General features: G+C 41.7%; 1 protein-coding gene across 1 annotated transcript in view; it reads left to right on the top strand.

Moving 5' to 3' along the window:
- The window catches only part of LOC306877176 (receptor tyrosine-protein kinase erbB-4-like), a 387,678-nt gene that overhangs the window by 272,185 nt on the left and 88,677 nt on the right, over positions 1–26,816 (top strand). The window contains exons 6-10 of the mRNA XM_079428753.1: positions 1,279–1,397; positions 3,312–3,453; positions 5,828–5,941; positions 8,440–8,566; positions 9,535–9,608. Of these exons, the coding sequence (XP_079284879.1) occupies positions 1,279–1,397; positions 3,312–3,453; positions 5,828–5,941; positions 8,440–8,566; positions 9,535–9,608 (576 nt within the window). The remainder of the gene's footprint in view (positions 1–1,278; positions 1,398–3,311; positions 3,454–5,827; positions 5,942–8,439; positions 8,567–9,534; positions 9,609–26,816) is intronic.

Raw genomic sequence — 26,816 nt, 5'->3', positions numbered from 1 at the left:
CCACATTTCCAATAGGGCTGTGCCTTTACATCTCATATCTCAGATACTCTGCTAAAAAACATCTGTTTGGTTTTGATTATCACGCCTATCACACTGAAATAATGTGTTTTAAACCATATTAGTTTAAATTTCTGATATACGGTTTTCTGAACGCACACATCCGAAGCACACAAACAGAAAGCTAGAACTGGTACACCGTTGTCACTTGTGAAAACACAATGACAGCGCCATGGGTGGAAATTGCAGATTAAGGGACGGTAATATTATAATAAGATCCCGTTTCTACGTCAGGGGGGAGCGAAATCTGAGCGCCTCATTTTTTTAAAAGCTTACAGAGAAAGGCTTACCAAAAATATTTTTCTGGGCTGTTCTTTTTCATGTTTTCTTGGTTGGTAGATGCACCGGGGACCCGATTATAGCACTTAAACATGGATCTCACTTAATTTTCAGTTTTCACAGAAGTATTGAGCAGTACAACTGTTTTAAACAGTGATAATAACAATAAATAGTGCTTGGTCACCAAATCAGCATATTATAATGATTTCTGAAGGATATTGTGATACTGAAGCCTGAAGTAATGACTGCTGTAAATTCAGTTTTACCATCACAAGAATAAACTACATTTTAAAATATAATGCAATAGAAAATGGTTATTTTAAATTGTGATAATATTTCACTAATGTTTTATTGTATTTTGATTAAGTAAATGCAGCCTTGGAGAACACGAGACTTTCAAAAACATTTTTAAAAAATTATTTCCAACCCCAAATTTTTGTATTGTAGTGTACCTAAATAATATAGCCTCCATTTTCCGTGTCTGCGTTTGCATCATTACAGTACATAAAGGATATTTCTGGCCTCATTTCAGAAAGCTCCCCAAGCTCATTCAGCAGCTACACTGGAGATTCAAGATTTTTATTTGTCACATACACAATTATACAGAGTATAACCAGCAGTGAAATGTAAGATGTATTCTGTGTGCCATATGGTAGGAATTACTGTGAATGTCTATATTCATTACTGTGAGGATCACTAGCAGCAACAGGAAAGCAGCGCTGCTATGTGATCACCATCTCTCTGCAGTTAAGAGACCACACATCCCCACATGTTCTCCCTGGTTAGAGCTCTGTTTACTCACAGTGTGACTCTTACTGGCATCCAGACAGCTGTGTAGTACGATGAGGCGTTATGGTTAAAGAAATCATCACACAGATGTTAATTGTCATCAGAAAATGCATATTTCACTAACACTTTCCCTTATCTCTATTTCTTTCTCAGTGACGAAGACGGTGTGTGCCGAGCAGTGTGATGGCCGATGTTTTGGACCATATGTCAGTGACTGCTGTCATCGCGAGTGTGCTGGAGGCTGTTCAGGACCGAAGGACACGGACTGCTTCGTATGTCTTCAGTATTCTTGTAACACACTCATACACTCAATCATATTGGGGACTGCAGTGTCTAGTCGATTAGCTCCACCACTTGATGCTTTTGTGCTGTGTCGACTAGTCACAGATCACATGACTTCAGTTTGCTCTATATGGTGACATCAGGACAAAAATTCCTTTGTCCACAAACTGTGTTCTTGTGTATTTGCCTGTTATAGTCAAATATAAAGTGGCGTTTCAAAGTCTGAGTCCACTAGCAATTTTGCCTGTTTCTATTTTAATGCTATTTTTCATTACTAACTAATTACTGAACTAACATGAACTAGCCATGACCAGTTGTATTTTTATTAACTAAGGTTAAAAAAGATGAATAAAATACTGAGACAAATGTATTGTTCATTGTTAGTTAATGCATTAATTAATGTAAAATAATGGTACCCTTCTAAAAAGTGTTACCCACTTAAACTGAAAAATTAAAATGATTTCAGAATGTCAGCATTTTATTTTATTTTATTTTAATCACATGATCAGCATCACAATTTGAGTGAAAAGTTGAACTGAAAAAATTAACATGATTTTCAGAATTGTAAGATTTTTTTTATTTTGTTTTCTTTGGTTTTTATTTTATTTTGTTTTGTTTTATTACAAATTATAATCAGAATCACAATTTGAGTGAAAGGTTGAACTGGAAAAAATTAACATGAATTTCATAGTGTCTCTGTATTTGGTATTTTGTTAGCTTGAATGGCAGCAGCACTTGACCTGCGTGAACTTCACAAATTTGTGAAGTAACTCTAAGGTTATAATGTTCTCCAGCATGATTTGAGATGATTCACTGAGATTATCTAAGGGATATCTTGAGCTTCAAAGCTTCAATGAGGATTCTTTGAACCACACTGTATGTAAAATTATGCAAATGTGAAAGTGCAGTAAAACCGGAGTCATCATGCTCATAAACATCAAATCAACAACTATTCAACATCTTGGGCTACTAGTTAAGTAGTTGTACAAGCCTTAACTTCAGATTTTACATCCAGTGTCAACCCTCTTACAGATGTCTCAGTATGTAATAACTTTTTTCCCCAAACACACACACACACACAGTCTGTCAATCATCTGTGGCTTTATCAGCCATCCCATAAAACTGCAATTGTAGAAGTGTTTCAGTAACAGCACCAGACCCATTCCAGCTCCCTAACCTTATCTTTGAGTTTTTGTTCAGCTATGATATTCACTTCTCCAAAAGAGATCCATGTTGCCTACAGATGACTCGCTTTTGACCAGAAATCTCCCTATAGGATATGTTCTTTGCACCAGAGATACCATTAAAATCTCATTTCCTCCCACAATGCCTTGCTGTGAATGAGAATGGGGGCCACACCTCTGTAGCTCTTTTGTTACGTGCTGCCTGGGCAGATCCCGTCCGTCTCTGACTGCTCCTCGCTCCTCCGGCCCTCTGAGAAAGCAATTTATCGCACCTCTCTGGTTTTTTAATTAGGTATCCTCAGCTGTAGTCATTGATATTGTACTTCTCAATTGTTCCCTTTTAATTGAAAACGCACTTTCAGCATGCATTGGGATTTGGATCAATGCCTTAATTTTTTATTTAGTTTTTTATATCTCAGCAGCTCTAAGGCAGTTCTCACGTGTTTCTGAAGTCAGATTTATAAAGCAAAGAGCTTTTTCTATTCCATAAGCCTGTTTGAATCATTATTTATTAGTTGCATTGTTTATTTATATTGCTTATATGCAGTATTGGTGTTGGTTGACATACTTTTTTGTGGGTCGAAGCAGATTAGCGGAGCAATTTTGCGTTCTGGCACATGTCCTAAAACAAGATTGTACGAGTAGCAACACAAGTTTTTGTCAGCTGTTTTATTAAATAAATGTCTATTTCTGTCAATAACTTTGTTTCTTTGTGTTCAGGCTTGCACTAATTTCAACGACAGTGGTGCGTGTGTGACGCAATGCCCTCAGCCCTTCGTCTACAACCCCACCACGTTCCAGCTGGAGCACAACCCGCGGGCCAAATACACATATGGAGCGTTCTGCGTCAAAAAGTGCCCACGTAAGACAGACAGAGAAAACCAATACAAACATGTGTATGCTTACACACACGCTTTTACCTGGATCTTTCACTCACATAAATGGATATCAGGTTCCATGTTGAGGCGCGTTCACATTTGGGAATGTAAGCATGTTTCAGATTGAATGCAAATGAGGCGGATCGGCTGCACCTGAGTCCTCGCTCTCCTCTGAGCCCCTGATGTGGTGTAGGCCCGCATGTAGAGCCCCAGGAGTAGGCCTGTCTGCTAAATCTCACTCAGCTTCTTGACCTCTGGGTTCCCCATTGACTTGAGGAAGGAAGGATGGATGGAAGAAAGAAAGGAAGAAAAAGAAAGAAAAAGAAAGAAAGAAAGAAAGAAAGAAAGAGAAAGAGAAAAAGTAAGAAAGAAAGAAAGTAAGAATAGAGAGTATGTGGATGCCAGGGGTCTTCAACAGAGGATCTGTGGCAGTACAGGGGCTCCACCAATTATTGTTTGACCTCAAAATAATTAATGTGAAATTTTAAAATAGTTATTGAAAACTACATTAAGTTAATCCTCATGTTCTGTTGAGAATTATTTTTAATTTTGATGCTCAGAGATCAATAATGTTTGTGTAAAAATAAAAATTAAATATCTTTTCCATTTGCATAATTTTAATAAGTTACTTTAACCTAATCAAATCCTAGTAGAGAAATTAAATAATGCATTATTTATTTGTTTTACAACAAAGCACGCATGTGCTTTACAGAATTGTGACAGCATAATGCAGGGTTTGAATTAACATAGAAATCAGAAATTTAAAATCAATATTATTAATAATAATATGAAATGTTTCTTGAACATTAAATTGGAATATTAGAATGATTTCTGAAGGATCATGTGACATTTAAGACTGGATTAATCACAGGAATAAATTACAATTTAAAATATATTAATATAATAATATAATATAAAATATAATATAATTTTCCACAATATTATTTTTTATTACTGTATTTTGATCAAATTATTGAAGTTTTGGTGAGCATTAGAGACTTCTTTCAAAAATATTACAAAATATTACTGATCCTAAACCAATATTATGAATTTTAAACGTGTTATAAAATATTATTTTAATCAGAAACATCATGAATTATTAATTTGATTGTGTTCAGTATGTTTTCTAAGGTATTAAATTGACTTGGAGTCTCTGAACAGAATTTCTACAGTCATAGATTACCTTGTAATATTAGGGAATCTGAAAAATTAATTTCCAGGTTATGGAAATGAACAAAATATTTAATTTGCTAGAAGGCTTCTTCATAAATGGCAACTCCTATAAATTTCATGAACAGCTGGAAAAGTCCTGGAAAAATAATAAAAATTAATTGGCCAGACCCCAAACAGAACATAAGGGTTAACTTCAACCAAAATATTGTAAGTTAAATATTGTATTGTTCGTTCCACATTAAAATGTAATAAGTAAAATTAAAAAGTGATGTACAAGTACTTTTTTAATTTTTTATTTAATGGCTTTGCAAGGACCACAAGAATGTAAATATATGCATGCATGCATGCAATTCAACACCACATAAAACAAAGGGTCTCCATCCAATGTCAATAGGCCTGATAGGGTAATTATGGAGATAAGAATCTTGCATCTTTTTCACTGAAACGACGAAGGTTTTTTGTGAACTGACCTGGTTTCTTTGAATAGAAGAGAACGGGGAAAGAGAAAGTAACAGCGGAAGAGAGCTGTGATAACAGTGATGATAGGTGAGCACGAGTGCCATTATTCCCCCTTGCTGCTGCAGAATGAAGGGTTTGCACACTGACAGACGCCCACTCCAGTGCTCAGTCCAAGATGAATGCTATTGCGCAGTACTCAGAGACCTTCCCCAAAACCCAACCCGCCCTCCACAGTCACACAAGGCTACTTTATTCAATGGCACGACAGTGAAATGCTCAGTTTGGCTTTGTTTCTCTTAGCTGTCAAGTGAGGGTTGTGTTTTTACCCAGGGTTATTTGTTCTTCTGGTGTCACATGTTAAATCTAGTTCTTCACTGTAAGAGTCTGAGATTCACATTACATGTAAGAGGTGAAGAGAGATGTTTGCACTTGAGAGCTCCATCTTCCATTATCTGTCCCTCCATGATCCCCTCTCTCCTCTCTGGTGATGGATGCCAGGCTGCACAGTCTCTGCCGGAAATGGGCTCTTTCCATCATGCACACACGCCACAGTCACGGTCCCCACTGCGTTGGCGCGGATGTGTTAATGGTTTTTGTCTGAGAATGGATGTTTCTTCTCTACCATTACAAAATGTCAATGGTCTTTTTCACAGTCATTGCTTAGAGTTTGTTCAGGGGCATGCTGCCGTCTGACCGTTTGTTCTGCTTCTGTGTGTGGTGTGACAGATAACTTTGTGGTGGACCACAGCTCCTGTGTCAAAGCCTGTCCCAGCAACAAGATGGAGGTGGAGGAGAACAGAATCAAGATGTGCATCCCCTGCACTGATATTTGCCCAAAAGGTGATTTCACACACCATCAAACTCACCAAAATTCTCATCAAAGTTCACCAAAATGTCTCCATAGGTCCGTTTTTTCCTGGACGTGTCCTTGTTTTAGACCTAAAAAATACGTCCGGCTGGAAAATCACCCAAAATGTCTGGCATTCGGCTTTTGCTTTCCACAGTCGCCAATCATTGTGCATTTTGTATTAAAGCCCTGCGCTGGACTGTTTTCTTAATCCTGCTCCCAATTTCTGACCATTACTGCCTGCTCCCGCAAACATTCTAATGTTGAATATAATTTTCACGCATTAGGGAGCCGCTATCAATATGCAGAGTATTTAAATCACTTTGGATACAGCTCGTGTTGGAAGCAGGGTTGCCATATCTGCATTTTTTACGGTGGCCGAGAGAGCTCAATGCGCTGCAAATAGAAAAACACCTGCAAATTAAGAAAACAACTTCTCCAATTTGACAACACTCGCGCTGCAAATCCACACAACACAACCAAATAAAGAAATGCACTGCAAATAGAAAAAAACACCAGAAAATTAAGAAAACAACTTCGCCAATTTGACAACACACGCACAGCAAATGCACACAACACAACCAAATAAAGAAACAAACTGCAAATACTCACAACACAACCAAAGAAACGCGCTGCAAATACAATTTGGTTGTGTTGTGAGCATTTGCAGTGCGTTTCTTTATTTGTTTGTGTTGAGAGCATTTGCAGCACCTGCTGTCAAATTGATGAAGACGTTTTCTTTATTTACTGGTGCTTTTTCTATTTGCATGTGTTTTCTGAAGTTACAGCACGGTGAGCTCTCTCGGTCACCGTATTTTTTCCACGGAATTTGGCTTATTTTAAAATGCTGCGGTGGGTTGATTTTCCCCCATGGGTTAAAGGTTTGAAATATTGCATAAATTACATTTGTCTGAAATGCTTGTATCGAAACATTTTGCATTCTACCTGTGATAAAACTGTGGTAGATGTAAAGTTTTGTGAAGAATGGCCACTGGTAGGAAGCCTTTTATCTGTGTTTATGATCAATCTGCAAAGCGGTGACTAAAATATGTATTTTAGGTATGGTAATGATATATTTTGAGTTCTGATATGGGATATGGTCGTTGCTCTACTTTGGGGCTACTTTAACACCCCTCAACCAACTACATACTTCTACATTGATTTTTCTCAACATTTATGCTGTATTTTATTTCAGCTTTATTTTGCTTAACAGAAATTATTTTTAAGTAGTTTTAGTTAATAACAAAACTGATTTATAAATGCATCTGATTTCAATTGAATTCATTTGAGTTAATAACAAACAATAGATAATAATCAATAGATTGTAATAATTAAATATTATGATAATGAAAATTATATATTATTATTTTATATATTTACAAAATATTCATATACATTTATATTATATTATTATTTATACCATACTCTATAATGCACTGTATATACGGGGGCGTGGGGGGGGGGGGTCTCTGAAAACAAAGAAAAGAAACAATTGAATGCTATAGACAACTATTTGACACTTAAAACTACATGATACTACCAATGCTATATAGACAGACAGATATTGTTATTTTACTTGTTCATTTATTTATAAGCATAAACGTGTAGTGAAGTTCATTGGTTTCTGTAGTTATTGTTACTACACCAACTTTTTTTGTCATTAGCTGATCAGGGGGTGAGTTTCCTAAAATCAACTATTGTCGCAAATTCTGTCATTATCAATAGAGTTCAATGGAACTTGTGACCATAGTTAGCTAACAATGCTGTTGGGAAGCGCACTCCTAGATGGTTGATCAGCCAGAAAACTTATTGAGATCTGAGGTTCACCTTGCACCAAACACAAACCATCTAACTGCCACATTAGTAAAACATCTTAACAAACATAAGTTCGTATGGCCTGATTTTCCAACAGGATCTGGATCTCCTCCAAACAGTGTAAGGTGTTTTCACAATCATTCTGTCATTTTGCTCAAAGGATTTTTTTAAGAAAAAGTGATAAACACAAATTTACCACGAGCATAGGAGAATAAATAACTATTAGATTAACTACATTTTTCAATAGTGCGTCAAGTCACTCAGCCTGTTATCAGGGTAGTATAGCCTTTCCAGTAAACAAGCAACTTTGTCCAGCACGCAGGGGTGTATTGCGACAAAGCAATGCATTACAGTACATCTATTGTGCACAGTGAACTGAGGCAATAAACGCTTTTCTAGAATGTCATCTCTCTCTCATTTAACATAGGGTAGTCTTATTAATTGCAAATACTGCTCTGATTTAAAAAAAATTATACATTTGAAAAGACATTGCTCTGTTGAATAACTACTGTGTTAGTAGCTTGTTACTAGTTTACACAGTTGTACTGTAGTAATAGTAGAAAAAGTCAAAACCTTGCTTACCAATTTCTTAAAGGGTCTATTTTTTTCTCTTAAAGTTTTCATCAAACATGATCTGAAATCTCTGTTTTACACAGTGTTCTGGTTTACGTTGCAGCATGCGATGGGATTGGCACTGCTAGCCTTCAGACAGCTCAAACCGTCGACTCCAGCAACATCGACAGATTCATCAACTGCACCAAGATCAACGGAAACCTGGTGTTCCTCATCACAGGCATTAAAGGGTGAGAGTGGCTTCATCACAACCCCCGTCGACTCGCTTCAAAGCCATTACACTCTTCTTTACAGCTGAATATCGGATATTGGATTGTCGGAAGCCATTTGACCTATGCTGCTTCTTTTTATCAGATAACATCAGCTTTAATGATGCAGGAGGGGATTCATGTAGAAGAAAAGCACTAGAGAAAGCTTTCACATCATGGCTGTGTCCAGTTTAATAGCACGCATTAAAAGTGCCGTTAACACACTTTGCGAGTTTATACAGTCAAGCTAGACCTACGAGACCTACTGACTCTCCAGACAGCCACAGTTAATGTGATTTTATATGAGAAATGTGCTGCCCCCTCTTTATATAAGTGCTGTGAAATATTTGATTGTCAGATTGTCAAGAAGTCATTTGACCTCTGGTTGACCCGTTCCCTCCAGTGGCCTCTTTCTGATCCCGCTGTGCCTGATTGGCCGGCCCTCTAACCCCATATAGCTGACTCTGCTCTTAAAGAGCAATCCAGGGCTAGCAGCTGCAGCATGCTGGGAAAAGCCATGTGCACACATACGCACATCCTGATAGGTATACAGATGACATCATCTCCAGCACAAACTGATATGGAGTGCACATACTTCTTACACGTATTCCCCATACGCACACTCTCGCACGCTGCGTCAGCAGGTGTTCTGGATGCTTCCTCCCCAAAGATCTCCAGCTCAATGGTGCTATTAAAACCTGCTGTACTGCGCAACAGAGCAGCATAAGGAGAATATTTAACATACTGAGATGGATGGGGTCAGCAGGCACTGGTCAGAGTGCATTTGTGTTGATAGTCTTCTACTTGACTCTTCTCAGAGTTAGATTTAATTGTTACACAATCAGCTTCATCTTTTAGCAAAATAGCAGATTTTCTTGACTGTAAAGATGTGGCTCTCAGCATATACTGAGTATAATGTGTATTTGCATCAATCTCAATGTGTGTTACAGGGATGTATACCACAACATAGAGCCTCTGGATCCAGAAAAACTCAACGTGTTCCGCACTGTTCGAGAGATCACCGGTAAGTCAATATAGTTTTATTTGGATTGGGTTTTTACTTAATAATAGTAGTAATATGATAATGCATATTGTTTCAAAACATCTTTGAAAAATAAATAGCGGCTTACAGACCTTTTACAAAATAAGCTAATTAAAAACGACAGTGAAAAAACCTTGAGATGAACCAGTACTGAGCAAGGGGAACCTGTCCTCCTCTGGCAAGCACATACTGTATTTAAATAGATGCTGTATGGCAATATTGACAAGCTATGTCACATTTGTAGTATTTTTTAATTAATCAGTTAATTGATTTAATCTGGAAGTGATATGAACCTATTTCTAACTCATACCACCTGCAAAGTTTTTGGTAAAATAAATGCATGTTTTTATTCAGTAAGAAAACAATAAACATTAAAATGAACAAAAGATACAGTGAAGACATTACATATTTAAAAAAAAAAAAGAATTTCAAATAAATGCTGTTTTTTTTTTTTTTTACTTTTTATTTATCTAAAAAAAATGTATCAGTTTCCACAACAACAACAAAAAATTGAGCAGCCCAACTGAAGTGTAGCATCTGCTTATGATCCTTGATGGTCATTGGGACTTCATGTCTTAAGAGACCCATTTAGCCTTTTGACATTTGCATGTAATTCACAGCCTGGCCCCACATTCTACCTTTATATGGGTGCTAAATTGCCAGTGGTTGTCCCCCCACTGTCAAAAAGATGCTAAACAGAATTGACTATCTGTTCTCTCCATCGGACTTCAAACACATTCCAAGAGAACTAAATGACCCTCGGTACCAGACCTGGCTGACCCACTGGACTACCTCCACAAGTTCAACACACATAACACAAACGCATAGAGACATTTCCTTTATTTAAACCATAATTAATCAGTTACAAAGGTATCTGGTATAGGCATGTGTTGTGTGTATGTTTCCTTATTATATTAGCCTAGTTACCACTCGTTATTTGTATTAGTAAGCTCTAAACACTCATATAGGAACACTCCTACAGGAATTCATCAAGAATCTACGCATTATACATGCAGCAGGACACTTTACTCAGCATCAACAAACCAGTGCTAGTAACCGCTTGTTAACTATTTAGATGCGCTTCTAGGCTTCGACCCCTTTTTATTAAGGTGATGTAATTCTTTGATGGTTCTAACAGGTTGTGTTTAGCTGATGTGCAAATCCTGCCATTATGCTCTCTCTTGCGCTCTCGCTCTCTCTCTCTCTCTCTCTCTCTCTCTCTCACTTTCGGTGCGGGTGTTGAGAGTGAGCGGACAGAGTGGTGCGAGTGCGAGTTGTCAGTGTGAGTGACCGGTGTGTGTCTTTTTTTTATTTTTCTGGCTTTGGGTTTCTTGGGCTTTCCTCTTTTAAGTGTTTGGTACCTTTTTGACTTGTCGGGCCGCGTGCTGCTGCTCACTTTGCGGGCAGCATGACGGCCCCACGGTCACAGGTGTTGAGTAATCTGACGCGGCATCATGGTGTGAAAGTGGCGTCCGCGGTGAGTGTAGAGGATTGTTGCCTGGCTGTAGGTGAGGTTGTGGGACATGAACACATCATGTCGGCCTCCAGGATGAACAGTGCCATGCATGTTTTTCTTAGCTCGGTTGAGAAAGCAAATGAATTAGTTGAGACTGGTATAGTTGTGGATAATCTTTTTGCTCCTGTACTCCCGCTTTCTATGCCATCCAAGAAAGTGTTGTTGTCTAACGTCCCGCCTTTCGTAAGTGATGAAACTTTGGTGAGAATTATGTCCCGTTATGGTAAACTGGTGTCACCTATTAAGATGATACCAGTTGGCTGTAAGTCCCCTCTTTTGAAGCATGTGGTGTCGTTTAGACGCTTTCTTTTCATGATTTTAAAGGAAGATGAAGAACTCGATTTGTCACTGCATCTTAAAGTTGATGATAGTGATTATATTATTTATGCCACGACGGAATAAATGAAGTGCTTCAACTGCGGGGAGGTGGGTCACTTAATTCGCACATGTCCTAGTAAAACAAATGAAAGTAGGCCAGTGGCCGATGATAGTGGAGGCAGGGTTGGTGAGTCTGCTGAGGCCGGACCATCAAGCGCTGCTCCGTCTGGAACACAGTCAGGTGGAATGAAAGAAAGAGTTGAAGCGAGTCTGTCCGCGACCGAGGGTGCGACAACTCAGGTAGCTAGACCATGGTCGGAAAAAATGGTTTAGCCAATGCTGATACTCAGATTTTTAAATCCGTTGTGCAAACGAGCATGCAAAGAAGTGACGGCGCGGTTAATGTTTTGCAGTCCGATTCGCGATGGGATGGCATTGAAATGGAGGCAGAACAGAGTCCGTTTAAAGGAAAAAGCTGGTGATTTTCAGGCTACTAAAGCAAAGAAAGTAGATGTAGAGGATGTTTATTGTGATGATGAAATGGAAAGCGATAGTGAGTCCTCTGATTCTAGCGTTAGTTTGTCTCAGAGTGACTTTTCTACCCGCAATTATGAAGTTGATGACATTAAACTCTTTCCCAGGGCCACTAAAAACAAAAGAGGGGTGCGTGTAACAGAGTACTTTCCCGACACGAAACTATTTGTTGACAAAACAAGGCTTTTCATGTCAGAAAGTTTGTTTACAAACAAAGAGATTTATCGATTAAAAAAAGATAGTGAGAAAACTCTCGTCTGGTGATACAAATGAAGACAGTGAAAAAGCTTAATATTATGACCATGAAAGGGTGTGTGTGTACATTTTTGCTATGTTTGTTTTTTTTCTTTTCTTCTAAAATGTGTGAGGTGAATATTGCAACAATTAATGTAAATGGTTTAAGGGGAGTGGAAAAAAGAGCTGAAGTGTTTGAGGTGGTTAAACAAAAAAAAGTTGATGTTGCCATGTTGCAGGAAACCGTCTCAGGTTACGTATGTAACCATGGTTCCCTGAAGGGAACGAGACGCTGCGTCGAAAACGCATATGGGAACGCCTTCAGCGTGACCAGGCTCTGAATATGATGTGTAATCAGTCAAACAAGGGCGAGGCGTCACGGGCGGGGTGACGTCACGACCAGGAAGCATATAAGCACGTGCGGCGGAGCCGGCTTCAGCTTCAAGTCATGAAGCAAGCGCTGGCAGGGATGCCGGAAGTGTGGCAACGCGACGCAGCGTCTCGTTCCCTTCAGGGAACCATGGTTACATACGTAACCTGAGACGTTCCCTTCCAGGAACTTCGAGCTGCGTCGAAAACGCATATGGGAACGAGATACCAACGCCGCCAGACTGACAAGTCCCTGCCTGGTGTCAGGACGAAAGGACAGAGGAGCCGGGAGTGGCTCGGATGTCGAGGTCATAGAACCTAACGAAAGTCAGGGGCGTGGACCACCCAGCTGCGTTGCAGATGTCCTGCATGGAACACCTGCCCAGAAGGCCTCGGAGGCCGCCACACCTCGGGTTGAGTGCGCTCTGACTCCCACCGGCGGGGGGAGCTCAGAGGCCTCGTATGCCAAAGCCATGGCACCCACAATCCACCTACTAAGAGGAGGGCTTCGTAGCAGGAAGACCCCTCTTAGGCGGACCATAGCACACGGGCAGCTGGTCTGCTTTCTCCACAGGGAGGACCTGTGGATGTATGCGTCTAGTGCTCGCACTGGACACATACGGTTGTGCTTCTCCTGGTCTGGCTCCCCGAAGGGAGGAGGACAGAAGGCCTGCAGTACGACCGGCTGTGGAACGACCGATGGGACCTTCGGAACATACCCCACGCGGGGGTAGAGGAATACTTTCGCCGAACCGGGCGCAAAGTGAATAGAGGCCGTAATCAGGGCCTGAAGGTCACTCACCCTCCTCAGAGAGGTGATAGCCAATAAGAAAACGGTCTTGATAGTGAGGAGTCTCTCAGTTATCTCCTGAATTGGCTCGAAAGGTGCATTGTACAGAGCCTCCAGAACCACAGCCAGATCCCACGTAGGGACGAGATCGTACCGGAGGCCTCAGCCTCAGCGCACCGCGGAGGAAACGTGTAACCAGGGGGTGTCTACCCACTGACTGGCCACCGGTAAGGGCGTGGTATGACGAAATAGCTGCCACGTACACCTTAACAGTGTAATGGGTTACCCCTGCGGAGAAACGGGCCTGCAGGAACTCCAGTACTGCACCAACGGGGCAGTTGACTGGGTCGAGCTGGCGGTCCCCGCACCAAGAAGTGAAGAGCCTCCACTTCAAGGCGTACAGTTTCCTCGTAGAGGGAGCTCTGGATTGGAGGATGGTCTCGACAACCTCGGTTGACAGACCGGAAGCTATGAGCTGTGCCCCCTCAGGGCGTCACACCAACAGCTTCCATCACTCCGGGCGAGGGTGCACCTCGGTGCCCCCGGCCTGTGAGAGGAGGTCCCTCCTGACGGGCACTTCCCACGGAGTGCCGTCGAGGAGAGATATCAGGTCCGAGAACCATACTCGGCCCGGCCAGAACGGTGCTACTAACAGTAGACTGACCTCGTCCCAGCGCACTCTCGCCAGAACTCCAGGGAGCAGAGCGATCGGGGGGAAGGCGTACAGATGGAGCCTCGGCCACGTCTGTACCATAGCGTCCAGTCCCGGAGGAGCTGGAGGAACCAGAGGGGACATTGCGCTGACTCTCGAGTGGCGAAGAGGTCCACCTGTGTCTGGCCAAAAACCTTCCACATCTGCTTCACCCCTCAGGGTGAAGGATCCATACCCCGGGCCTCGGCCCCTGTCTCGACAGGACGCCTGCTCCCACATAAAGATGCCCAGGAATGTGCACAGCTCTCAGTGATAGGAGCTTGCCCTGGGACCACACAGGGATCGGGTGTGCCAGCTATACAAGGGGCGCAACCGCAGACCTCCTTGGTGGTTGATGTAAGAGAGCACTGCCGTGCTGTCGGTGCACACCAGCACGTGGTGATCTCTCAGGTCTGGGAGGAAGTGCTTGAGTGCACGGAACACCGCTAACATCTCTAGCCGATTGATATGCCACGTCAGGTGGCAACCTCTCCACAGACCGCGGGCAGGGTGGCCACTCATGACCGCACCCCAACCGGTGAGGGAAGCGTCCGTCGCTAGCGAGACGCGGCGACAAGGAGCTCCCAACACCGGGCCCTGGGACAAGAACCAAGGATTCCTCCACATGTCGAAGGCACGGACACAACGGCGTGACACTTTGACAGCGCGGAGTGAGTTTCCCCTCAGGGAGACCCCCTTGGTCTTGAGCCACCACTGTAGGGGTCTCATGTACAGCAGGCCAGAAGGTATCACGCTGGACGCAGCTGCCATGAGCCCCAGCAGTCTCTGAAACTGCTTGACAGTGAGTGACTGGTCTTCTCGCACTCTCCTGACTGTAGTAAGGATCGACTCGATCCGAGCAGGGGACAATCGTGCCTGCATCGTGGTCGAATCCCACACCACGCCTAGATCAGTGATTCTCAGAACCGGAGAAAGCACACTTTCCTTGGCGTTCAGTCTCAACCCCAGTTCTTTCATGTGGGCGAGAACGACATCTCGATGCCGAACCGCCAACCGCTCTGATTGAGCGAGGATCAACCAATCGTCGATATAATTGAGTATGCGGATGCCCTGAAGCCGCAACGGGGCCAGTGCCGCATCCACACACTTGGTGAAAGTGCGGGGTGAAAGTGCTAGGCCGAAGGGAAGAACCCGATATTGGTACACTTTCCCCCCAAAGGCGAACCTCAGGAACTTCCTGTGAGAAGGAAGGATGGAAACATGGAAATATGCGTCTTTGAGATCTATCGTGACAAACCAGTCCTCGGACCTGATTTGAGTCACGACCTGCTTGATAGTAAGCATCCTGAACTTCAGCTTTCTGACTGAGCGGTTCAGTAGACGCAGATCCAGTATGGGCCTCAGCCCTCCATCCTTCTTTGGAACAATGAAGTACCGGCTGTAGAAACCGGACTGGGTCTCGTGAGGAGGAACCAACTCGATGGCTTCCTTCCTCAGCAGAGTACCAACTTCCTGTTCCAAAACCAGAGCCTGCCCGGGGCGGACCGCAGTCATAACAACCCCGCAGAACGGCGGGGGTGGCCCGCCGAACTGAATACGATAGCCTCTCGCTACGGTCTGCAGGACCCAAGGAGACACATTCGGCAGCCGCTGCCAGGCTGTCAAATGCTCTACTAAGGGAATCAGTCTCTCGAGACTGACCTCTGGTGCAGCCAGACCGCTGTCTCGAAGCGGCGCACCGGAAGGAGGCACGTGGTCTGGCTGCTGGGGCGAGTTTCTCGGCTCCGCGCTGCCGGGCGGACAAACCTGAGAAATATACTCGCTGGGACCGGCTGTGCCCTGGAACAGCGGCAGGGTCAGCAGACAAGTCCCTGGAGGGCACCGAGGGGAGACGGTCACCGTGTGCCACGGTGTAAGCCGCTCCACCCCAGTAGGGGTCGTCCTCCGTAGTCCTGGGGCTCACCCGTCAGGACCTCTGAACGAACCAGACCCTGCAAGGCAGGACCCAAAGAGACACATTCGGCAGCTCGCTGCCCAATGATCTTGAGGGAATCTGTCTCTCGAGACTGACCTCTGGGTTCAGAGAAGCGGCCAGACCGCTGTCTCGATGCGGCGCACCGGGATGAGACGCGTAATCTGGCGGCTGAGGCGAGTTTCTCGGCTCCGCGCTGCCGGGCGGACAAACCTGAGAAATATACTCGCTGGGACCGGCTGTGCCCTGGAACAGCGGCAGGGTCAGCAGACAAGTCCCTGGAGGGCACCGAGGTGAAGTGGTCACCGAGTGCCGCGATGCAAGCCACTCCACCCCAGTAGGGGTCGCCCTCCGCGGTCCTGGGGCTCGCCCGTCAGGACCTTTTGCGCGAGGAGCTGGTATGCAGAGGAGGCTGCGCCCGCCCAGCAGCCGCCTGAGTTTATAGAGAGCGCATACCCTCTGCCCACCAAAGATGTTGTAAGCAGAGCAGGAGCCTTCAAAGGCGATGCCGTAGAGGGAGACAGATAGCTCGCAAGCGTCTGTTCAACCCGCGGCATCGCCGCATACCCGCGCTCTTTCAGTTCCCGCGGGAACGAATGGCCGGGACGAAAAGATTTCACCCGCGATCTCGACACCTCGGTGAGGAGATCGGGGAAAACGGAAGGCTCCTGTGTAGAAGTAGCTCTCTGGGGCGAGAGAGGCGGCGAAACCTCGTCAACGCTCGTCACATCAACCTCCTCGGAGGACGCAGCGTCAAGCCCTCGTCTCGGGGGAAGAGAAGAGACCGCTTCCGAACCGAGAGACGGGGCGCCAGATCAGGCGCGGGAGGATATAGGGACATGCCCGTCTGACTCTCGCCAGCCAGATCAGCCTTTTTCTCTTTTGTTTTCTCTGCAAGCCCCGCGAGCGCAGCCGCCGCTCTGCCTTTTTTTCTCTCTGATTTAAAGGCAAGCGGGACCGGCTTTATTCATTTTATGCTTGTGCACGCGAATGCAGCCGCCGCTCTGCCTTTTTTTTTTTTTTTTTCTCTGATTTAAAGGCAAGCGGGACCGGCTTTATTCATTTTATGCTTGTGCAAACACTGCAGCTCATAGTTATATCATATTGGGGTGACAGAGGCGGCGAAACCTCGTGAACGCTCGTCACATCAACCTCCTCAGAGGAAGAGAGACGAAGCATTGAGCCCTCGTCTCGGGGGAAGAGACAGCTTCCACACCGAGAGACGGGGCGCCAGATCTGGCTGATACGGGAGGAGATAGGGACATGCCCGTCTCACACTCGCCAGCCAGATCAGCCTGCGAGCCCCACGAGTGCAGCCGCCGCTCTGCCTCGGCAGCAGCGGGACCGGCACCGCGTGGGGAGCTCGCAAAGGCTCCCTTCTCGAAGAGAGCCCTCCGGGTGCGGAGACCGATTTTGCGTGCTCCGCACCCAGGCAGACCACGCGCAAATCGTGTGTGTCCTCGCTCGTGATATAGCGAGGGCAAGGATGCACACACAACTCAAAACGTGGTCTGAAAGCTTCACCCCTGAGCTTGCCCTTGGCTTTGGCATGATACTGAATGCTTTCCACTTAAAACTAGGACAAACAACAGTAAATAAGACTGACACACACAGAGCGCTTCGCTGAATGACAAAAAGCTGAAGCCGGCTCCGCCGCACGTGCTTATATGCTTCCTGGTCGTGACGTCACCCCGCCCGTGACGCCTCGCCCTTGTTTGACTGATTACACATCATATTCAGAGCCTGGTCACGCTGAAGGCGTTCCCATATGCGTTTTCGACGCAGCTCGAAGTTCCTGGAAGGGAACCACAGTGATTTAAAGAATGCTGCTGATTGGACAGCGGAGTGGGATGGAGTCTCAGTTTTGAGTCACAACACCTCACTTAGTGGAGGGGTTGCCATTCTTTCGCCAAAAGTTTTATTTCACACTCCTATCAGGTCAAAGAAGTTGTTAAAGGCAGACTTTTAAAAGTAAGAGCTACTTTTGTAAAATTTACTTTTGTCTTTATTTGTGTGTATGTCCCTACCTCAGCTGTGGAAAGAATGGTGTTTTTAAATATATTTTGTTCTGTTATGCAAAAATGTTGTGCAGAAGACTACTTATTTCTGGGTGGTGATTTTAACTGTACAGTGTAAAATTTGGATAGAAATCATTTTGAGCCCCATTTGCCCTCTCGTAATCGTTTGTCTGAACTTGTTAAGACGCCTGAGTTATGTGACATTTGGAGGCAGTTTAATGGGACACAAAGACAGTACACCTGGACTCATGTTCGTGACAGTGTTATCTCTCTGGCTAGGTTGGATCGGTTCTATGTTTATAAGCATCAATGCAATATTGTAAGAAAATGTTTTATCACCCCGTTGAGTTTTACTGATCACAGTATGGTACAGTGCTCCATTAAACCAAAGAGTGCGTATTGGCAGCTAAATGTTAACTTGTTAAGTGATAAATATTTTGGAGATATGTTTAAGGTGTTTTAGGGTGAGTTTAAAACTACAAAGGGATCTTTTAGTTCTTTACGACAATGGTGGGACTTTGGAAAAATTCAACTTAAACAGTTTTGTATACAGTATACTCAAAACGTCACTAAAGAGACTACTTTAGTTATGAACGATATTCTAAAACTTCAGGAAATGGCTCAACTGGTCCAAAGCTATTTTGACCCTTTGGCCAATAAGAAGATACAGTTGGCTGATTTGCTGGGTTTTAAAGCACAGGGGGCTCTGGTCAGATCACGGTTCTTGAGTGTGAATCAGATGGATGCTCCTTCCAGGTTTTTTTTTAACTTGGAGAAGAAGAATGGCCAGAGTAGAGCCATTCATGCCTTGCGCTTAGATTCTGGTAGATTATTGACAGATGCTGCAGGAATCTGTAGGAGAGCAGTTATGTTCTATAAAAATTTGTACAAAAATGAACTTGGAGCAGGATATGAGGCTGAAAGTGACTTTTTCGATGGCTTGCCTCAAGCTTCGGAGGAAGCCAATGCTAAAATCTCAGGTGCTTTGAGTGAGGCAGAGCTGTAGAAGGCCCTCCAAGGAATGGAGTCCGGAAAAGCTCCAAGAATTGATGGTCTGCCGGTTGATTTGTATAAGTCCTTTTGGGCTGAATTGAGAGAGGATCTGCTAGAGGTATTGAATGAAAGCTTGGCTGAAGGCCGGCTACCTCTAAGCTGTCGAAGAGCAGTGTTAACCCTCTTGCCCAAGAAAGGTGACCTTACCGACATCAAGTGTTGGCGGCCCGTATCTCTGCTCTGTAGTGACTACAAACTGCTCTCCAAAGTGTTGGCAAATCGGTTAGCAGGGGTGATGAGCTGTGCCATCCATCCTGACCAGACCTACTGTGTTCCCGGCAGATCTATATTTGATAATGTTTCTTTAGTTCGTGATGTTTTTAAGGTCTCCAAGATGCTAAATTTGGATTGTGGTTTAATTTCTTTGGATCAGGACAAGGCTTTTGATCGTGTGGAGCACTGTTACCTTTGGAGAGTTTTAGAATCGTTTGGTTTTTGCCAAAAGTTTATTGATTATATCAAAATTCTTTATAGTGACGTTGAGAGTATTCTTAAAATCAATGGTGGTTTATGTGCTCCTTTTAAAGTCTATAGAGGTGTTAGGCAAATTGTAAGGATAATCTTAAATTGTCAGCTTATGCTGATGATGTGATAGTTATGATTAGCAGGCAAAGTGACATACGGACTTTGTTAAAACTACTTTCAGTCTTTAGAGGTTTATCTTCTACAATTGTAAACTGGAGGAAAAGTGAAGCTTTATTATTGGGTAAATGGTTAGAGGGAAAGCCAGAACTTACAAAGGGCTTAGTTTGGGGAACATCAGGTTTTAAATATTTAGGTGTGTTCCTGGGTGATGATTTAACAGTGCAAAAAAATTGGGAAGGGGTCATTGAGAAAATTAAAGGTCATCTGGAAAAATGGAAATACTTATCCCCAAAGATGTCATATAGAGACCGCATTTTAATAGTTAATAATTTAGTTGCATCCTCATTTATCTGTTGGTTAAAATCCAGACTATTTTAAATGATTGTTTCTGGGATAAACTGCATTGGGTCCCGCAGAGTGTGTTGTTTTTGCCCAAGGAGGAGGGTGGGCAAGGTTTAATACATTTGCAAAGCAGAATATCAGCCTTTCGATTGCAGCGTATCCAAAAACTTTTAGTTGGTTCTGTTGATTATAAATGGTGTGCTGTTGCATATGTGATTTTACATAAGCTTGAGAATCTGGGGCTAGACAAAACTCTTTTTCTCTTGAACACCAGGAAAATGAACACTTCTAGTTTGTCAGTGTTTTACAGGAACATTTTAAAGGTTTGGAGTCTTTTTGTTTTCAAACAATCGGAGGATCCACCGTCTATTTATTGGCTTTTGGAAGAACCTTTAATTTGTGGAGCACGTTTAGACTTCTCTGTAAATGGACTTTTTCCAGGACTTAACAAGGCACTCGTGGATAACAAAGTCATCACCTTGGGACAATTACTGGAGACAGCAGGACCTGATTTTAAAAATGATGAAGCTATTGCTCAACGGTTGGGTTTCAGATCTACTCGTCTAGTTGCACAGTTATTATTGAAGTGGCAGGCTGCCCTCAAACCAACAGAATGGTCTTTGCTGTCTAGTTTTCGTGATGGCCTCAGTAAACCCAATCCAGCAGACTTTTTCCCTCTTTTGTATTTTTCGGTGAGTATGGAAGGGTTTACTGGAATTTTGTGAGACTGTTGATTCTGTGTATGTTGATTTTTTTTTCCTTGTATTGGGAAAACTCTGTATAAGTATTGTGTGATCAGTTTTAACAAGAAAATGTTAGATGGGAAGATTGACACCCCATGGCGTAATTTTTTTTAAGTTGGATGCAGATAAAAGACCTCAATGGAGGGCACTGTATAAACCACCATTGATTAAAAGAGTGTGTGACTTGCAGTGGAGGATCCTTCATGGTGCTATTGCAGTGAACTCTTTCATTTCTGTTCTAAACCCAGAGATCGATGCTAAATGTCCTTTTTGCAATGAGGGAGAAACTATTTTTAATGCCTTTGTGAACTGTGGCAGATTGGCATCTTTGTTTTTGTTACTGGGAAATATTTTTGCAAGTTGTAGTGAAACTTTTTCTTTAGAAGTGTTTATTCTTGGTTTTAAATATGCAAGGAAAAGAAGATTTTCTTGTCAATTGCTGAATTTTGTAATAGGACAGGCCAAGTTGGCTGTCTATATGAGTAGGAAGAAGAAAATTGAACACAACTTGGAACAGAATGTAATTGTTGTTTTTTCAAATATGGTACAAGCAAGGATTTTGACTGATTTTAATTATTATAAGCATATGGATGATCTTGACAAAATTGGTGTTGTAAGAGTGCTTTGTGTTGTTTGTTTGAAGCTGATGTGGTTTTTACATTCATGTGATTTGCTTGTGCTTTCATGTAATGTGAGGTGAAATGTGTTAGTTGTATTGTGATTTTTTAAATTGTATTAAAGTTTTGTTAAATTCCCTTTCTCTCTCTGGTTGTCTGTGTCTGCAGCTCACAGAAACGAGGTCACTTTAATGTTCCTCTTTTGTTACATGCTAATGAGCGATGTATTAGTAAGGAAATAATTTTCCTTAGAGTCAATAGACGATTAAAACTGTCCATACTGCGGACGAACAAATCATTTTATTGTACTATTAATGCTACAGTTAATTCCTGAAGATGAATATATAATTGATAACAACCAGTTATGATTAATTATGTTCATCTCACTTTGAGCTAATTTGCTACTTAAGATAATAATAATAAATGCTTCTTCTTCAGCACCAAAATCTGCATATTAGAATGATTTCTGAAGGATCATGTGACACTGAAAACTTGAGAAATTCAGCTTTGCAATCATAGGTATAAAATACAAAATACATTAAAGTGGAAAACAGTTATTTTAATCATTTGTAATAATTTTTCACTATAGTTTTGCTGTATTATTTATCAATAAATGCAGCTTTGGAAGACATAAGAGACTTCTTTCAAAAACATTTCAATAAATATTACCAATCCCAAACGGTAGTGTAAATAAAAGTAGTTTGTTTGAATTAAAATAGAAATATTGAACGTACCTTTATGCTTATTAGATCATCATGTTGTTAGCTTAGCAACATGCTAACACAAACTGACATTTTCCACATTTTCTGTGCTCTTTTCATAAAGAGTTTTATTTGTATAACACACTGACAGTGTTCCAAATCCTTCGGTAATAACTAAGGTTCCAAATTGGTTAGGGTGCTGCCTTAGAAGGTAACAGAGAGTAAACAGCAAGGCAGCTTCTTATGTTTCAGAACAGAGCCATAATATTCTTTCAAAAAGAAGGGCCTGAAAAAAAAAAGCTGATTCACATGCAGATTTACATAATCCACCTGTCTTATTGAAAAATACATCAAAACAACATGGAACAAAGTACAGAGGAAGATATACAGTAGTGTGTTTCTGCGTTTGTAGATTTGTGTGTGATGTGTGTAAAGGGGTTTGTGTTTGTACGAGTGTCCATTTCTCAGCGGGAAGGCCCTATATATGATGAATACATGATGAGGGAGATTTCTCCAACTGAGGAGAGCTTCCCATAGGAGAGCAGGACTCTTGGCTCACTAGAAATAGGAAAGCTGTTGAAAACACTTCTTTCTCTCTCTCCCTTTCACTCTTTACCTCTCTCGCTCTCTCTCTTGCCATGGTGACAGTGAAGAGGGCTCTCCAAGTCAGTGAGGCATGCATGTCAGGCTGTCACATCTATATGCAGGTGGCCACAATCTCTGACAGAACAACGTCTTCACTGGCAAGGTGTTATTTCTGCTTTGTGACCCCAGCTTGAAGACTTTGACAGATTCAGAGGAGCCTGCTATATGTATTTCTTTACAGTGGGTTTTTAAATTGAATGTGTTTACTCAGTTTGACTGAATTTGGTGTACATTTTTGGCAAACACATGAAGAAGGTCATCTAGCTGTCAGGAGTTGCAAATCTCACAGAAAGTCCCTTCAGATGGTTGTAAAACGCATAACCCCTGTTCCTAAGCACCGACCAAGTCTGTTATTTAATTTTTGTATGGCTCCCAGTAAACCCCAAACAACCCTGACTGACATTAAATGAACATTTCATAGTCTCAGTTGGATGCTTCCCTACCAGTATTTGAAGATTTGGGGAAATGCCTGTGGCTCTTGCCGGCACTGCCTTCAGCTCGAGCCCTGTGTGAATCATCTCTCTGGAGAGATGGACTGAAGAGGCTGACCTGATTTACCCTCTGCTCTCAAGCCTTGAGGGAGGGGTTAGCACTGGGCGATACAGCTAAGGAAAATATATCTCAGTATATTGCAGCCTTTTAATGATGAAATTTTATATATTTCTCCAACTTTATTATTTCATGTTTGTGCTCTAAAATGGCTTGAAAGGGTGTTTTTATAAAAAAAAGAATTCAGCTAATCAACTAGTGTGGAAAAGTAGATTCAGAATATTACTTGTAGATGCAGAATATTAATCTAGTATATATATATATATATATATATATATATATATATATATATATATATATATATATATATATATATTAGTGTTGTCAAACAATTAATCGCATCTAAAATAAAAGTTTTTGTTTACATAATATATGTGTGTGTACTGTGTATATTTATTATGTATACTGTATATAAAAGCACACACACACACACACACACACACACACACACATATATATATATATATATATACAATATTTACATGTATATACATGTGTATATTTATATTCTTATAATTTATATTATATATATATATATATATATATATATATATATATATATATATATATATATATATATATATATATATATATACATATATATATAAAATATATATATAAGGGCTGTCAATAGATTAAATTGTTTGATCGTGATTAATCACACTCTTTTTGTGTGATAAATCGCGATTAATCGCACACTTATCATGAAATTAAGCATATACCATTTATCTTGCTTAATACATTAATTGTGTCATCATTTACTATATCCAGCAAAGTAAAACAAAACATTGAAGGATGATTCTCACAAAACTGTATTTTCTGCAAGCTTATTTCAAGATAAATTTAGATATCTTTTCAAAAAAAGGACACTTGGGAGACTCCAAAAGGACACCAAAGTACCAAATGATATAAGTTCATATTAATTGATACATTTGTGCACACTGACTAAACACAGCAACATTATCCTGAATGTGTGTGGAAACAATGTGAATGCACTGAAATGTGTCTGTGCATGAATACAACATATGATCTGTGCGTCAAGAGCGCTCAAACACGGTGTATTTTCAGACTCATGCATGCTCACGACTCCTGTACATCACCGCAGTCGTCTTTACCTTGATTGCAATCCTCAACCATCAAAACTTAAACATCAAAAGAAGCTGGTTTGCTTTATCCAGCCGAGAAAAGGGCTTTATCCAGCCGCGTTAAGGATTTTGAATTAAAAGTGCCATAGGTGACTGTCTTGAGAAACATATTTTGTTATTCTGGTTGAAAGTCTCTTCACATCCTGATAGCAATCATTAAGTTAAGTGGTCTAAATGTATTTATCTGTATTTATATATTTTGTGGAAGGTGTAGGACAAATGTTTGTCCAATCAAAATGCTCGGTCCGAGCGTTTTAATTGGCTTTCCTACCTGCCTGTCAACATATGTATTTGCATATCCTGTCTGCGCAAACAGGGTGCGCAGAGGTATGTCATCAGCGCGTTCACGCACGCTGTGCAAACGGAGCAAGAATGGCAGGCAAACATCAACAACCCGATCTTCCTTCCTGGTATTGTAGTACTTTTCACGTCTCGCACACTTTAATGCCCTTTGTATGGAACATACGCTTTGAACTGGAATAATGGCGAATCTGGTGATGTCCACTTCGCAGGGCACTTATGACTTAACGGTCGAATAGAACAATCGTCGGACGTGATAAGATATGAAATGTGCGGGGAGGGCGCGAGGACTGTAATTGGGAACCATTGATTTAGCCTATTGTAGTAATTTAATGTTGTCTCTGGTATTCTGCTCTTTGAGCGTATGTGCGTTCAGGGGGCGTGGCTTTGGACGACGATTGCAGGGAGGGTGGGACGTTCGCTTTCAGTGCTATCAGGCTAAAGTTAGCATTTTCCGAGATCTCCTATTGCACCTTTAATCGCATGCGTTAACGTATTAACGTTGACAGCCCTAATATATATATATATATATATACATATATATATATATATATATACATATATACATATATATATATATATATATATATATATATATATATATATATATATATATATATATATATATATATACATATATATATATATATATACATATATATATATACATATATATATATATATATATATATATATATACGGGAGGAGCAAACAACAGACACAGTGGGTGTGGCGTCAGGCACAGGCCGAAGAAGGACGAAGCCGCCACCCCTCGCACCCCGGTCCCAAGAGGGGAGCGCATGCGGCCGCCGGACTCCGCCCCTTACCTGGACCCTTCCTTTCAGAACACTGCCCTCCTTCACAAACCCCGCAACACGACGAGGAGACCAGACTCCCCCTGTTTATTTTTGGACACTTTTACCCCCTTTGGACACTTTATTTTATTATTTTGTTTAATAAAAGCCTCTCCGAGGCCTGACGCCACACCCACTGTGTCTGTCGTTTGCTCCTCCCGCCACAATATATATATATATATATATATATATATATATATATAAAACATATGTTTCTTAAATAACAATTGATTATTTAACCTTATTGACCCAATAAGGTGGCATCCATTTAATAATTTGAATTAAAACTATAATTTACACCCAATACGTTATTATTGCATACTTTTTTATAATGTACTACAATACTGAGGTACAGATAATTGCCACTATTTGCAATAAGTAGTATATAAATAGTAAATCTTGCTATTTTAACATAGTTTAAATAGAATCTATAGCTATTTGCACTTAGTGTAAATAGCATATCGTTAAAAAAATACTGCTATTTTCACGGTGTAAATAGTATCTATCGCTATTTGCACTTAGTGTAAATAACATCTATCGTACTCGGTTACTAACGTAACCTCGGTTCCCTGAGATACGGGAATGAGTACTGCGTCGCTAGACGCTATGGGGAAAAACTCCTTTTTCTCAGAGGACTGAAGACTTTTTAATCACGCAGTGTGGCTGCACGGCCATTGGTTCGTGCAGTGATATAAAAACGAACCAATGGCTCGTTTTGGTTCATTTTTATATCACTGCACGAAGCAATAGCCGTGCAGCCACACTGCGTTATTAAAAAGTCTTCAGTCCTCGGAGAAAAAGGAGTTTTTCCCCATAGTGTCTAGCGACCCAGTACGAGTGAAATATCGATAGGGAACACTATTTACACTTAGTGCAAATTGCCGCTGCCTTTTATAAATGTCCTTACTGTCTCTTTTGATCAGTGCATCCTTGCTGAATAAAATCATACATTGCTTTCTGACTGCAAACTTTTGAACAGTAGTGTATGCACCAATACAAAAATATAGTCTGTGTTAAACAGGCTGTATAATGTAATTTAATGTAACTACAACATTTTAAAGCATGAACATTTCCACAAACGCGGAACGCAGTACTCGTTCCCGTATCTCAGGGAACCAAGGTTACGTTAGTAACCGATGGGGCACAAATACAATCCCGCCATGCCATGAAGAGGGATGACCGATATAAACTGGCCTTGAGCAAAAAGGCTCAGAGGGACCAATTATGAGCAGGAAGAATCCTGCAGGAGGGAA

This window comes from Barbus barbus, assembly GCF_936440315.1.
Source record: "Barbus barbus genome assembly, chromosome: 11".
Taxonomy (NCBI): Eukaryota; Metazoa; Chordata; class Actinopteri; order Cypriniformes; family Cyprinidae; genus Barbus; species Barbus barbus.
Note: the sequence above shows the minus strand (reverse complement) of the source record. Positions and strands in the feature narration are given on the sequence as shown.